The sequence below is a fragment of the Vulpes vulpes genome, chromosome 3, assembly GCF_048418805.1.
Source record: "Vulpes vulpes isolate BD-2025 chromosome 3, VulVul3, whole genome shotgun sequence".
Lineage (NCBI taxonomy): Eukaryota > Metazoa > Chordata > Mammalia > Carnivora > Canidae > Vulpes > Vulpes vulpes.
The window spans coordinates 114,163,706-114,176,595 of record NC_132782.1 but is presented as its reverse complement, the minus strand read 5'-3'; the positions used below and the strand labels follow the sequence as shown (position 1 = coordinate 114,176,595).

Genomic DNA, 12,890 nt, shown 5'->3' with positions numbered 1-12,890 from the left:
GCCAACACCACAGCACCTGGGTGGCTCATTCAGTTAAGCTTCTGATTTATTTTGGCTCAGGTCACAATCTCGGGGTCACGACATGGGGCCCTGAGTTGGGCTCCGCAGTCAGCAGGGAGTCTGCTGGACTTTCTCCCTCTGCTCACAGGCATGTACACTCGCTTGCTTGCTCTCTCTTTCTAATGAGTGAGTGAATGAATGAATGAAAAATATTATCTAAAAAAAGAAAAACCTGACATACACTACCTGACACCGTGTTCATTTGTTCATCTGCAAACATGTCTGAGTGCAGAGCATGTCCCAAGATCTGGGCTAGGCGCTGGCATCACTGCGCGTTTGTAGCAGCTGGTCCAGCAACAGGCCAGCTCAGGCCTGGGGAATTAACTCATTGGTCTCCAAGCACCAGGCAGTGGCCATGTCTGGAAGGACCAAGAACACGGTAGCTCCACCTATGTTACGGTGATGGAGTAAACAGCAAACGTGAAGTGTTGCCCTTTCGTGTCCTGTGCTTTCTCCAGAAATGTCCTGTGCTTTTCTCCAGAAATGTACTGGCTTTTTCCACAGTGTAACTTGTTCTATTATTTTCCAAACTTTGTGAGGCTGTATATTTCTCCTGTGTTATCCAGTTCATTTTTTCTCACTTCCTTCATCAGTATTCTTGGAGGTCATGAATGAAATATTCCTGTTTTATGTGTGAGCTATGAGATGCCATCAAAATTAAGCGTAGGAAGAATCAACGGGGACATTACAGGGAACTAGGTGACTCTAGCAAATTACAGTAGAACTTTGAAGTTTTTATTTAAACTCTAGGTAACATACAGTGTATGATTAGTTCCAGGTGTACAGTACAGTGATTCAGCATTTCTATCCATCACCCAGTGCTCCTCACAGCAAGTGCCGGAAGCCCAGTCATCCATTGCGCCCCGGAGCCAGGGGCAAGTGGAACTTTTAAAACCTGTGTTCTCACGTTTTAGGGGTTTTTAGTGAGAAAAAAAAAAATCTCACATTATCTAACAAATCTGAAAGTAAATTTTACTTTAAAGCAAGTTGTAGCTTAGGTTCCCTGGGTGCACAAGTGCACTAGTGGCCTCCTTCAGTAAGCACCAGGAATTATCCAGCATATCATCTTGTTAAAACTTCATTTTGTTTTAGCCGATTTCCAGTAAATTTGCCCAATTATGTTAGTAATAAAACCCAATAAGGTTGGTGGCAAAGCTGGCCTCTCACAGTGGGGACTGCCCGACTACAGATAGCACTTAAGGGACTCTTCAAAGGGGTCGTGTTTTTGAAGAAAGGCCTAAGGCCTAAGTCTTCAGCATTCCCTGCAACACTCATAAGCTTTCCTGCTCAATAGGAAAATTTTAATATATTTGTCCTGGCTCATCGTTTTGAGAATAAATGTAACAGTTCTATGTTGCATGCCTATTATTTGCTAGAGGTGTGCTAAGTCCTTTTCATGGATCAGTTTATCAATGCTTCTAACGTTTCTAGGAGGTTGGTAGTTTTTAAGGCTCTTTGGACATGAAACTTGGGATGGCCGAGTCATTTCAAAATCCAATCATCTGAATCTGATGACATGGAAACCTTAGTTTATCTCTTAGTGGAGTGGGTGAGCATCCACCCATAGAGCAAATTAGGTTACAAGGAGTCTATTTGTATCATCATATATACAGGGCACCATCTGCAGGAGAGTTTGTTGATCTGGTGCAATCAGATTGGGATGCACCGACAGGGAAGCATTTCTTCAGGTAAAAGCCAGGGTTAGGACGTTTCTGTTGGCTTTAAGCTATGGCAGGTTTGCGTTTTTATTTAAATTAGAATTAGCACTACCTATGTGCTCCCCCACCCTAAGCTGGAAGTGTAGGTTGTGGGTTGTGTGTTCCCCAGATGCCAGTGAAAGAAAATGCACGTCCCTCGGGGCAAGTCTAAATCCAGGCTTCAGAGTGTCCGCACCAAGTTCCAGAGGATCCTAGTTCAGAAGGGAAGGAGCGGCAACCGGGCAAGAGTCAACCGACACAACAGGCGGCACAATCGGGCCGCAGAGGCTGCAGGACAGGATTAGGGGACTTCAAAACGAAGTTTACTAATGCGATTTCATAGAAGTGGCTACAAGTGGAGGAAAGAGGAGCCCATCAAGGCGAAGACTAGGATCAAGGACACACAAATCTTAAGTGCAACCGCTGAGAGGGACGCCCCGGGGGGGGGGGGGGGGGGGTGGCACAGCAGTGAACAGGGACCTGGAGAAGCACCGCGACGCGCAGGACTGCAGCACCTGGACCTGGGGACAAGAGGGGCGACCCGGGGCGGGGGGCTGCGCTACCCAGGGACCCCGGGGTGGGGGGGCTGCGCTCCAAGGGGACCCCGGGGTGGGGGGGCCGGCGGTGGGCGGTACGAGTGTGTGGCCGCGGCGCTGACGTCGGGAGGACCGCTGCAGCCCTACGGCGTGCGGACCGCGCCCCCCGTGGATCCCGGCGCACACGCAGGTCACTGCGCGGGGCCGGTGCCGTGGGGGCTGCGGGAACCCGCACACGGTGTGAGCCGCCCGCTGGCCGTGCGGGGTCCCGCCGGACCGGAAGTGCCCCCGGCGGGGCTCGGCCGGGCTTCCGTCCCGGGGGCCGCCTGCCTTGCGTCACGGGCTCCGCGACCCCTAGCGGCGCGGCGGCGCGGGGCTCGGGCGGGACTTCCGGCGGCAGGACTTCCGGCCGCTGACTGACGGGCGCAGCCTCGCCAGCGGCGGCGGCGGCGAGGCGGCGGCGGCGGCAGCGGCAGCATCCGCATCCCCAGCAGCATCCGCGGCGGCGGCGCCTGAGCCCCGAGGCCCCAGCGGCGGCGGCGGCGGGGAGGCGACGGGCCGCGGCCTGCAGACGGCGGGCGGCCGGGGCGGGACAGCGGGCCGCGCTGGCGGCGGTGGTGGCCGCGATGATGGAGATCCAGATGGACGAGGGCGGCGGCGTGGTGGTGTACCAGGACGACTACTGCTCCGGCTCGGTGATGTCGGAGCGCGTGTCGGGCCTGGCCGGCTCCATCTACCGCGAGTTTGAGCGCCTCATCCACTGCTACGACGAGGAGGTGGTCAAGGAGCTCATGCCGCTCGTCGTCAACGTGCTGGAGAACCTGGACTCGGTGCTCAGCGAGAACCAGGAGCACGAGGTGGAGCTGGAGCTGCTGCGCGAGGACAACGAGCAGCTGCTCACCCAGTACGAGCGGGAGAAGGCGCTGCGCAAGCAGGCCGAGGAGGTGCGTGGGCCGCCGGGGGCCCCTGCCCGCCCCGCCCGCGCGCGCGCCCGCGCCCGGGGTCTAGGAGTGCGCGGCCGGGCCCCTGCCCCTGCCCCTGCCCCTGCCCCTGCCCCTGCCCCCGCCCCTGCGCCGTCCCGGGCTGCCGCGGCTTAGGTCCGCGGGAAAGGCAGGTCTGGTATCACGATGTCACAAGACCGTGCCCGTCCCGGCCGGGGAGCCCGAGGTCTGACACGGGTGAATGTGCTGATGGACGCAAACACCCGGCCCGAGCCCCCCTAGGGTCGCGCCCCGGGCAGCGGGCTTCTGGGGGTGAGGTCGCCGTCCCGCGGTCCCCGCACTGGGGGTTGGGGGGGGCGGTGTTAGCTTACGTGGGAGAGGCCGAGAATTCCCAGCGGAATTCTGAGATGTCTGCTTGCGAGCTCCGACGTCTCCTCAACCTGGAAATCACTCCTTCCCGAACCGTACCTTGTGGGAGACCCCGCCTGCCTGCCGCCGGCCACCATCACATATTTTGCGCCCAGTGTGTGCCAGACCCAAGGATGCGGGGGGTGTGGGTGCGGGCACCCATCCCTGCTCTGCCTCTGTGACCTTGTCCACATCGCCTGCCCATCCTAGGTTTTAATTTTCCGTCAAATGACTCGGTTGCCCTAGGTGTGTTCCAAGCCCCTCTGACGTTTTGTTATTCCCGGGCATGAGGTGATACTCTCTGGTTTGTGAACACAGAGTTTCTTATTAAACGAGCCACATTTCTTTTCGGTTAGTTTGGCCTAACGTATTTTCGACGTTAGTATTGGAATAGAAGATGATTTCAGTATTGGGGTTTTCTCTTAAATCAGGTTGGTGTATGTCCCAGTTTGGTTTAAAGCATGTTTATAAAGACTTAAAGTGTGCCTTATAGCATTCCTGCTTTTTGGTAGTAATTTTGCTTTCGGGTTTCAGACGTCTTGTCAAGAGGCTGCTGTTTATTGACTGGGGTGTTAAGCTGTCCAACCGCTTTAAAGCTCTCAACTCAAGGGGATGCATGAGGTCATCGGTTTTCAGGGTTCAGAGTGGGGCTGGACCAAGGTCACATGGCCTGGAAGAGCCAGGCCAAACCCAGTCCACTCTGACTCCTGGCCTGGGCTCTTCTTTCTGAATCATGCTGTTGTGGGAGATCAGAGAGCTGCACCCCCAGATGACTGGAATGCTGGGGTTCCCCTTGGCCAGCCATGCGGCTGTCGCTGCCTCCCTAGTACTAGGCAGTGCCCTCCACTTTTCTGAGTCCTCTCTGTAGCCGTGTAAGGTCCAACTGATGATGTTTCAAGTATGTTTGTTTTCTTTTTTTTCTGTACCTGTGTGGTCAGCACTGTGAACCAGAACCCACTGAAGGGGGAAGAATTATAACCTTCTAGCTTAAAAATGAGCTCAGTACACATCAGGCCTCTGCCCTGTGCAGCTCAAGCACAGCCGTGAGTGACTGTGCTTCTGGCCTCCCACTTGCCTGGACTGAGAGCTGGAGGGTGTACGTGGGGTTTGCAAGACGCTGTCTTTGAGGCCAGGACCGAACGCTGCCCAGCTACTGAGAGAAGCTGCCCAGAGCTCCCTGAGCAGAGAGCCATGAAGCAAACAAATGCTTGGCTAGCCAGCGCAGGGCTGTGATTAAATGCTGATAGGACGCCCTTGCAAAGACCTCAGATGATGTTACAACTAAGGACAAGGACCAGACCCCATATCCTTTCTGGCATTTATCGTGTTCATTAAATCCAACTGACGGTCATTTCTGGTTTTGTGGAAAAGACCGCTTCTTTTTCTAGGCAGGGACTTGAGATCACAGATGTGTGTCTGATAGTACAGGAGCTGGACCGTCACAGGCGGAGGCCTGTCCATATTGCAGAGGAGCTCCCGGTGCCTGGCCACTCTGCTTCAGAAGGCTTAGTCAGAGCTGGTAACCCGAGCCGCCTGCAGCCTTCCAAACAGAATCTGCAGGCTTTGTTTAAAAAGCCTCGAGCAGAGCAAATGCCCCTGTCCCCCACTTACTGCCCACAATTACTGCAGCGAGAGATTGCCAGTATGTTCCGTTTCTAGGATGGCTCATTTCACAGGAGCCATGGTGGCTAAAGATAGTGGGGTCCAGGGAACAGGGCCGAGTCCTGGAGTCCACAGACGCAGGCTTGAGCACCAGTGCAACCCTTGGGAGCTGCACTTCCATCCACCAGTCTGCTGCTGTCTGGCCGCAGTGGCCACCTCCGTAAAGCGAGTGAGTTGCCAGATGTGAAGTTACTTGCATATCAAGTGCCAGGTCCCATCATTGGCTGTTGTTGGCCTGAAGAACTGTGGAGAGGTGGGTTTAGTTGAGTCAGGAGAGAACACCTCGATGGATTTGCAGATGGAGGCACGGGGCATCTCGGTCTCTGGTTGTGTGGGCTTTACCCTTGTAAGGGACATCCCCGAGTCCTGCTCAGGCTTGCAGAGCCAAGTGGACCTATTGCTGGTTTCTAAAATTTCTACAGAGACCTTAAAAATGTCTTTATCTGATTTCCAAACATTAGGAAAGTGTGCGGTTGAGTGGGTGGGAGGACTGGAGAGCGAGTGGATGCCCACCCAGTGTGATCCTGCAGGAGGAACACGCAGAGGCCTCCCCAGGCAGCAGAGAGCCCTCTTCCTTGCGGAGGTCAGGCAGAGGCCTCCCCAGGCAGCAGAGAGCCCTCTTCCTTGCGGAGGTCAGGCACGTAGTGCATAGGAGGGAAAATCGTGTTTGAGAGACTGTGTGTGAGTTCAGTAGCCATTGTCGGCGTCAAAATCATCTCAGCCCTAAAAAAACTACTAGTGATACCCCAGCTCATACCAGACAATCAGGTGTGCATGGGCATCTCCTGTGGCGTAAGGAAGGTGTGCAGCTGGAGGAAAGTTTTACCCCAAACCGTTTGTTTCTGGTTACATAAAAGTAATTTACTTCGTGAAGAACATTTGGATAGGATTAAGCTGGAGGGAGGGAAAGCCCTAATCCTCCTCTGTAGAGATGGTCACCCTGCCTTTTCTCGTGCATGAATTGATCCACCAAAGCAGGGGTTTTCTTCTACTTTCCCCGCATGACAAATAGCAAATTCACCTCTACTTGGACAAGGCATGTGATCCCTTTTTTTTGCCATGTTGTAATATTAAAAGCAGTCTTAAAAATTTTTTAGATTTTTTTTTTCTAGACAAGACTGTTACGGTTAGTGGCCAGCATAGCCTTTCCCAATTGACTTTAAAGGTCAGCCTATCAGCCTGGGTGGCTCAGCGGTTTAGCGCCGCCTTCAGCCCAGGGCGTGATCCTGGAGACCCGGGATCGAGTCCCATGTCGGGCTCCCTGCATGGAGCCTGCTTCTCCCTCTCCCTCTGCCTGTGTCTGTGCCTCTCTGTCTGTGTCGCTCATGAATAAATAAATAAAGTCTTTAAAAAAATAAAAAATAAAAAAGGTTGGCCCATTATAGCTGTACCGAATCTCCAGGAGAACAACCAGATCTGACTTAGAAATAGAGACAAATTGCCGTAGAAGAGCAAAGAGAGGCGCTTCCCAGCCAGAGCGAGCATGTGGGGAAGGGCCCACTTTGGTCTGCAGGCCTCTGGGCCCTCAGCCCTGGCACCTGCCCATCCTCCTGTGGCAAGAACTGTCCCAGCTAGACAGCACTGGGGTCAAGGACTGGCATGAGTTAGTTCTTCCCAAATGAGGACTTCTAAATTAGAGTGAATACCTGAATTTCGTGGGTTATTTTATATTATTATATTTAAGGATTTTTATTTATTTATTCATAAGAGACACAGAGAGGCAGACACACAAGCAGAGGGAGAAGCCAGCTCCCTGTGGGGAACCCAATGTGGGACTCAATCCCAGGACCTAGGATCACGTCCTGAGCCAAAGGCAGATGCTCAACCACCGAGCTATCCAGGTGCCCCTTTTTAATTATTGTTTTTAAAGCTTTTGTTTATTTCTTTTAGAGGAAGAGAGAGAAGAAGCAATGGGAGGAATAGAGAGAGAGGGAAAGAGAATCTCAATAGACTCTGTGCTGAGTGTGGAGCTCAAGTCGGGGCTCGATCTCATGACCCCGAGATTGCAACCTGAGCCAAAATCGAGATTTTGTTGCTTAACTGACTGAGCCACCCAGGTGCCCTTGTGTGCTTTTTGTTTAAAACAAACAAACAAACTTTTTTTTTTTAATAAACTATCCCCAGTGTGAGGCTTAAACTCATGACCCTGACATCAAGAATCACACACTGCAATTGAGACAGCCAGACACCCCACTGGGTTATTTTCTAAAACTTCCTGTTTTGGAATCAATTCTAGAAATTGCAGAAATAACCCTGCACCCAGATTCCCAGTTGGGAACATTTTTCCATGTTACTCTTCCTCTTATCTCCATCCCCCCCCTTACTCTGCCACGATCTCCGAGGTCCACTCATCCCCCTAGTCTCCTCTCTTCTGGATCAGGTCCTCACTTTCTGCTGTAATTTTATTTTTATTTTTTAAAGATTTTATTTATTCATGAGAGACATAGAGATGCAGAGAAATAGGCAGATGGGAGAAGCAGGCTCCATGCAAGGAGCCTGATGCAGGACTCGACCCTGGGATTCCAGGACCACGCCCTGGGCTGAAGGCAGGCGCTAAACTGCTGAGCCACCGAAGGATCCCCGCTTTCTGCTTTATGCAGCCGCCATGATGGTGACATCACAGGCCCCTTGTTTCTAGGACAGCCCTCAGTTTGGCTTCCGTGTGGCTTCCGTGTGGCCCCAGACAGGCTAGGGCAGACATCCCCAGCAGGAGGTCCCCTGAGTGATGTCACTCGCCTCCCCGAGCCTCTGAAAGCCTTGCCCTGTGCCGGACGGGTGCCGGAGAGGAGGGTCCCAGCTCAAGGCGGGCAAGTGGCCCATTACCGCAGCAGACCCCTGGGGCAGTGTCAGCAACTGGTCCAGCGTGGCTTTCCAGGCATATCTGCTGGCCCATTGCTCACCAAGTCCCAGCCATTCTTCTGGCCCGAGTTTGGTTTCTCTTCTGCCACCGTCCTGGTTCCAGCTGTCACACTGCTGCTCCACCTGCCCCATCTCCCACTCCCCCGTGTGCTCATTCGCCAGGGTAGTTGAGTGCCAGGCTCAGCTGCAGGCTTTGGGGGTTAGGTGTGGGGTAGGCACCCGGGTGGGGTGGTGCTGGGGGAGACACCACTGGACACCCGCCTGCTGATGGGGGGGTGGCTACACTGGGTAGACAGGGCGAGGATCCCCTCCTGCTTGAACCCTGCCAGGTCTGGTCTCGCTCTGATGAGGTCCCAGGCCCACCTCCCTCTGGGGCCTGCTCTCTGTGCCACTGCTCTGCATGCTGTGCCAGTTCCTCTGCGACCCTGCCATCTGGGCGGCTGGCACAGGGCTTCACACAGCACATCCAGACGCCAGGTGCTTGGATGAGTGAGGGCTGGAGGGACACATCCCCACGCTCACCCCAGCTCCCCTGGCTGCCTTCTGCCCAATCAAGGGAGCAGTACCCTTCTAACTTTTTCCTTTTTTTTTAAAATTGTATTTATTTGACCCAGAGAAAGAGGGAGAGATTGTGCAAGCAGGAAAGTGGCAGAGGGAGAGGGAGAAGCAGGCTCCCCACTGAGCAGGGAGCACGATGTGGGACTCAATCCTAGGACCCTGGGATCATGGCCTGAGCTGAAGGCAGACACTCAAGCAGCTGAGCCACCCAGGTGCCCCCTTCTAGCTCTTTCCGCCCCAGAGCTGGTTCTTTTCCCCTGACCGCACACCTGCAAGAGAGGCGGGGCCCCCTGTGTGCTTGCAGACGGGGAGGGAGGCGGCCCCTGGCCCCCTGTGCATACCACCCCCAGTGGCGGTGGGTTCCGGAGGGCAGCTCCCGGGGGTAAGGGCTGTGCAGGGGGTTCTGGAGCAGCTGTCTGTCCAACACAACCCCCGGGAGGATGGAAATTTCTGCTTTGTGCTGGCGGGTTCAGTAGCTGATGACCAGATGGGGCCACTGACACTCTGCATGTGGCTCACGCAACAGAGGAAGTGCGTCTCTATTTTGTCACTTGAGTTAGCTGAAACTCCACATGTGACTGGGGCTGGCATGGAGCACGGCGCCCTCAGCGCCCCCCCTGGGGGGGGCAGGTGGCACCCCGTCACACAGCCCTCGAGTGTTCCGTGAGCTCGGTCCCCGAAGAGGAGAGCTCCCCACCCACGGGGGGTGGTGAGATTCTTGAAGGGCTGCGAGGACTCTGGCGAGGAGTCCTCAGCGCTAGGAACAGGCTGGTGTGACAGCCCGTGGCGTGACCTTTGCCCCCGGGCTGCAGCCTCCTCTGAGCTTCCTTCTAACAGCCTTATTGGGGAGAAGGCTCATGAACTGGACGGATTGGTGCCGTTTGCAGAGTCTCCACACACCTGCGCCCGGGAACCTGCCCTCCGCGGCCAGCATCCCCGAGGTCTCCTCCTGCCTCTCCCAGCTCCCCCATCCCCACCTGCCTGCTTCTCTTCACGTAGACTACTCCATATTTTCTAGAACTTCATATAAATAGAATCATGCAGGTTTTTGTCTTTTTCTGTCTGGCTCCTTTCTTTTGGCGTAAAGACTTTGCGGTTCCTCCGGGTCGTTATGAGTGTCGTTGTCATCTCCTGCTGGTGGGTGGGGGTGCGCTTCTGGTCCAGGCTCGGCCCCATCCGAGGCCCTCCTGCTTGTCTGGGGCCCGGCGGGCTCAGGTGCAGCTGTGCCTGGGAGCTCCCAGGAAGAGAAAACCCAGAGAGGTCAGGAGGGGCGGTGGGGGGCTGGTGACAGGACCAGCCAGTCCAGGGCGGGAACATCTCCCTCAGGTGTCCACGCACCCATCACCTCTTACACGCGGGAGATCTGGGGAAGGCAGCTTAGTGGGGGCAGGTCCTTGTCCCAGAGAACTGCCCCTCATTCAGTGGGGTTTGTGTGGCGAGGGTTGGCAAGCTCAGGCTCTGCTCATCAGCAGCGACAAATTCAAAGTGGGGCCTGTCGTGGGCGTCCCGGTGCGCCCCTCCCTGGGAGCCTTGCACACGCCCTGGGCGCTGTACTCCTTCGTGGGCTCTTCTCCCCAGGCCTCCCGACACCTGCTTCTCAGCCTGTGGAGGCCCGCAGGTGCTTGCTCGTGCATGCCTGGCCCGGGGCCCCTGTCGCGTCTACAGCGTTCACTCCTGGGCAGCAAGACCCCGCATCTGCCCGACAGCCGCAGCCGGCACCCTATCCCTCGGAGCAAGGCCAGGTAGAGGCTGAGCAGGTGAGCAAGTGGAAGAAGCCAGTGCACCCTGCCGAGAAGGCTGCAGAGGACTCTGTGTGCGGGAGGGTAATTTCTCCCAGGGAGGGGCAGTCAGGCTGTTGGGATTTCCTTCTCCTGCCCCGCGTCCTCAACCGTATAATGTATTTTACGTGTGTGAGTATCTAGCTGCCATAGCCTGTGTTTTAATATGTAAAATGTATATTATTATTTAATATGTAAACATACTCATAAAAAATTTTTTTAACACGCACATATAGATTTTTTTTTCTGTCTTTCTTGCCAACCCTTGGAGATCAGTGTGAATTAAACCAGTGCCATTGGTTGGCATCTCTCAGGCGGATACTGAACCCGTGGTCCCTTTAACTTGAGCATGAGGCGCCATTGCCTTTTTTTTTTTTTTAATGAGTCCAGCCTGATCCTTGGATTCCTGCAGGGTGGCCTGATCTCTCACATAGACGTGTGTGTCATACTAGAATACGGGAGTGTCCCCTCCCTTACGCTGTGCGCCACCCAGCGGGCCTCAGCGGCAGCTCCTGCACTTCTAAAGCCACCTCGCTGCTGTCCCGCCCTGCTCCCCTGCCTGTATTGCATTTCACGTCTACGTGGTGAAACGTTGTGGAAAATGGAAAGAAAGCTGTAAAAGAACATCTGTGATTTGAGATCTTGGGGGTTCATTGCCCCCCCGGGAGTGCCCGGTAAGCATTTGATCACTGTCAACACTGTCCAGGGGAGTCTGCGGCAGAGAGAAGGGAGCCGCCCCCAGGCACAGAAGCCCCACACCCCAAGTGTTTATCGGTCCTCCCACTGAAAATAAAAATCCAAGAAAGAGGGGCATCTGGGTGGCTCAGTGGTTGAGCATCTGCCTTTGGCTCAGGTTGTAATCCTGGAGTCCCGCATCCAGCCCCCCGCAGGGAGCCTGCTTCCCCCTCTGTGTCTCTTCCTTTCTCTCTCTCTGTGGCTCTCATGAATAAATAAATACAATCTAAAAAAAGAAAAAGGAAAAAAAAAGAAACAGCACTTGTCTTTTGGAAATCCACTGTATCCCCTCACTGGCCCCAGAGGGAGTTACATGATCAGTAATCCTCGGTCCTCGGTCCTCGAGCATCTGGGACAAGCGAGGGGGACTAACCAGGACAAAGTTGAAAGGGGGACTTGGGAGGATGAACGGGTGTCAGATGTTGAAGGATGATGTGGGGGCCACCGTTCGCAGAAGCCTCGGCCTTGGCGCCCAAGCACCCGGGATCTGGGATCTGGGTCGGGAGAAGGCAGAAAGGCAGCGCAGGGCAGTGAGGCGAGCAGAGGTCACAAGCAGAGGTCATGAGGAGAGCCCGCGTGAGGTCGCGCCAGGGGCGCAGCGCCTGCTTCTTGCGGGGCCCCCGCTGCGGCCAGGGTGGGTGTAGGTGCAGCCCTTGCACGTCCCGCGGCAGGAGCCCCATGGCAAGGGGGCACTGGACGTGAGGTTGCGAGCTGTTGGCAGAAGAGGTGGCCGCTAGGTGACAGCACAGTCACCAAGGAGGTGACACCGGGATAGGTGCGGTGCCCCACCCCCGTTGGGCTAGCACCACTGCCGTCCAACTCAGCGCACCGAGGCAGTGCTGCCCCAGCCTGGGGGGCCTTCCTGGGGTCGAGGGTCCTCAGCAGGCCGCGGGCCGGACACTGCCTCCTGGAGCAGCAAGCCGTCCACTCGCCCGGCGGCAGTGACCCCGACAACGGACACCCACAGGAGGTGACTGACGAACTCGGCTCAGCCCACTCGTGCCTGCCCACAGTGGAAGAGGGAGAGTGTGTTTCTCGGGGTAGAAAAGACGCTCCAGTTGAAGGGGCTGACCACCCAGGCCCCGAGATTCCATGTACGGGAGTGTGTGTGCCCCGCACACCCACGCTTATGTGCGGCACCGCTTGATTCTGACCGACTCTGGGTTGTACGGTTATGGCTTTGTGAAAATAACCATTTTACTTAACACTCTCACCTGATTTCTCTACAGAAGCATAGCTTATTGTGCATCATTTGGTTGGTTTTGTTTTTTTTTTTTTAAGATTTTATTTATTTATTCATGAGAGACACAGAGAGAGAGGCAGAGACACAGGCAGAAGTAGGCTCCCTGCGGGGAGCCCGACATGGGACTCGATCCTGGGACCCTAGGATCACGCCCTGGGCCAAAGGCTCAACCACTGAGCTACCTGGGTGTCCCTGGTTGTTTTTTTTTTAAGTAATAGTAATTAAAATTACCCAAATGAAAACGTACTATTATCAGAAAATTAATAACCTTTGTCTGTTCTTCAGACACTGGTTGTGTGCAGGTCAGTCAGACCTGCTTGTTGGTACCTGGTGCACAGTGGCACCACCAGGGTACGTTTTCCTGCCTGTGGGCGGTGGTGCTTCCCCTTGCTGGACCTGTTCCCAGCTCGCCC

General features: G+C 55.0%; 1 protein-coding gene across 21 annotated transcripts in view; it reads left to right on the top strand.

Moving 5' to 3' along the window:
* Window positions 1–2,705: 2,705 nt before the first annotated feature.
* Window positions 2,706–12,890, top strand: part of MAPK8IP3 (mitogen-activated protein kinase 8 interacting protein 3) — a 42,987-nt gene continuing 32,802 nt past the window's right edge. For all 21 annotated transcript variants that reach the window (XR_012000668.1, XM_072754093.1, XM_072754082.1 and 18 more), the window contains exon 1: window positions 2,706–3,237. Coding sequence is in view for 20 of the 21 variants with exons in the window: in XM_072754093.1 (XP_072610194.1) it covers window positions 2,920–3,237 (318 nt within the window). In the remaining variant the exon portion in view is untranslated. The remainder of the gene's footprint in view (window positions 3,238–12,890) is intronic.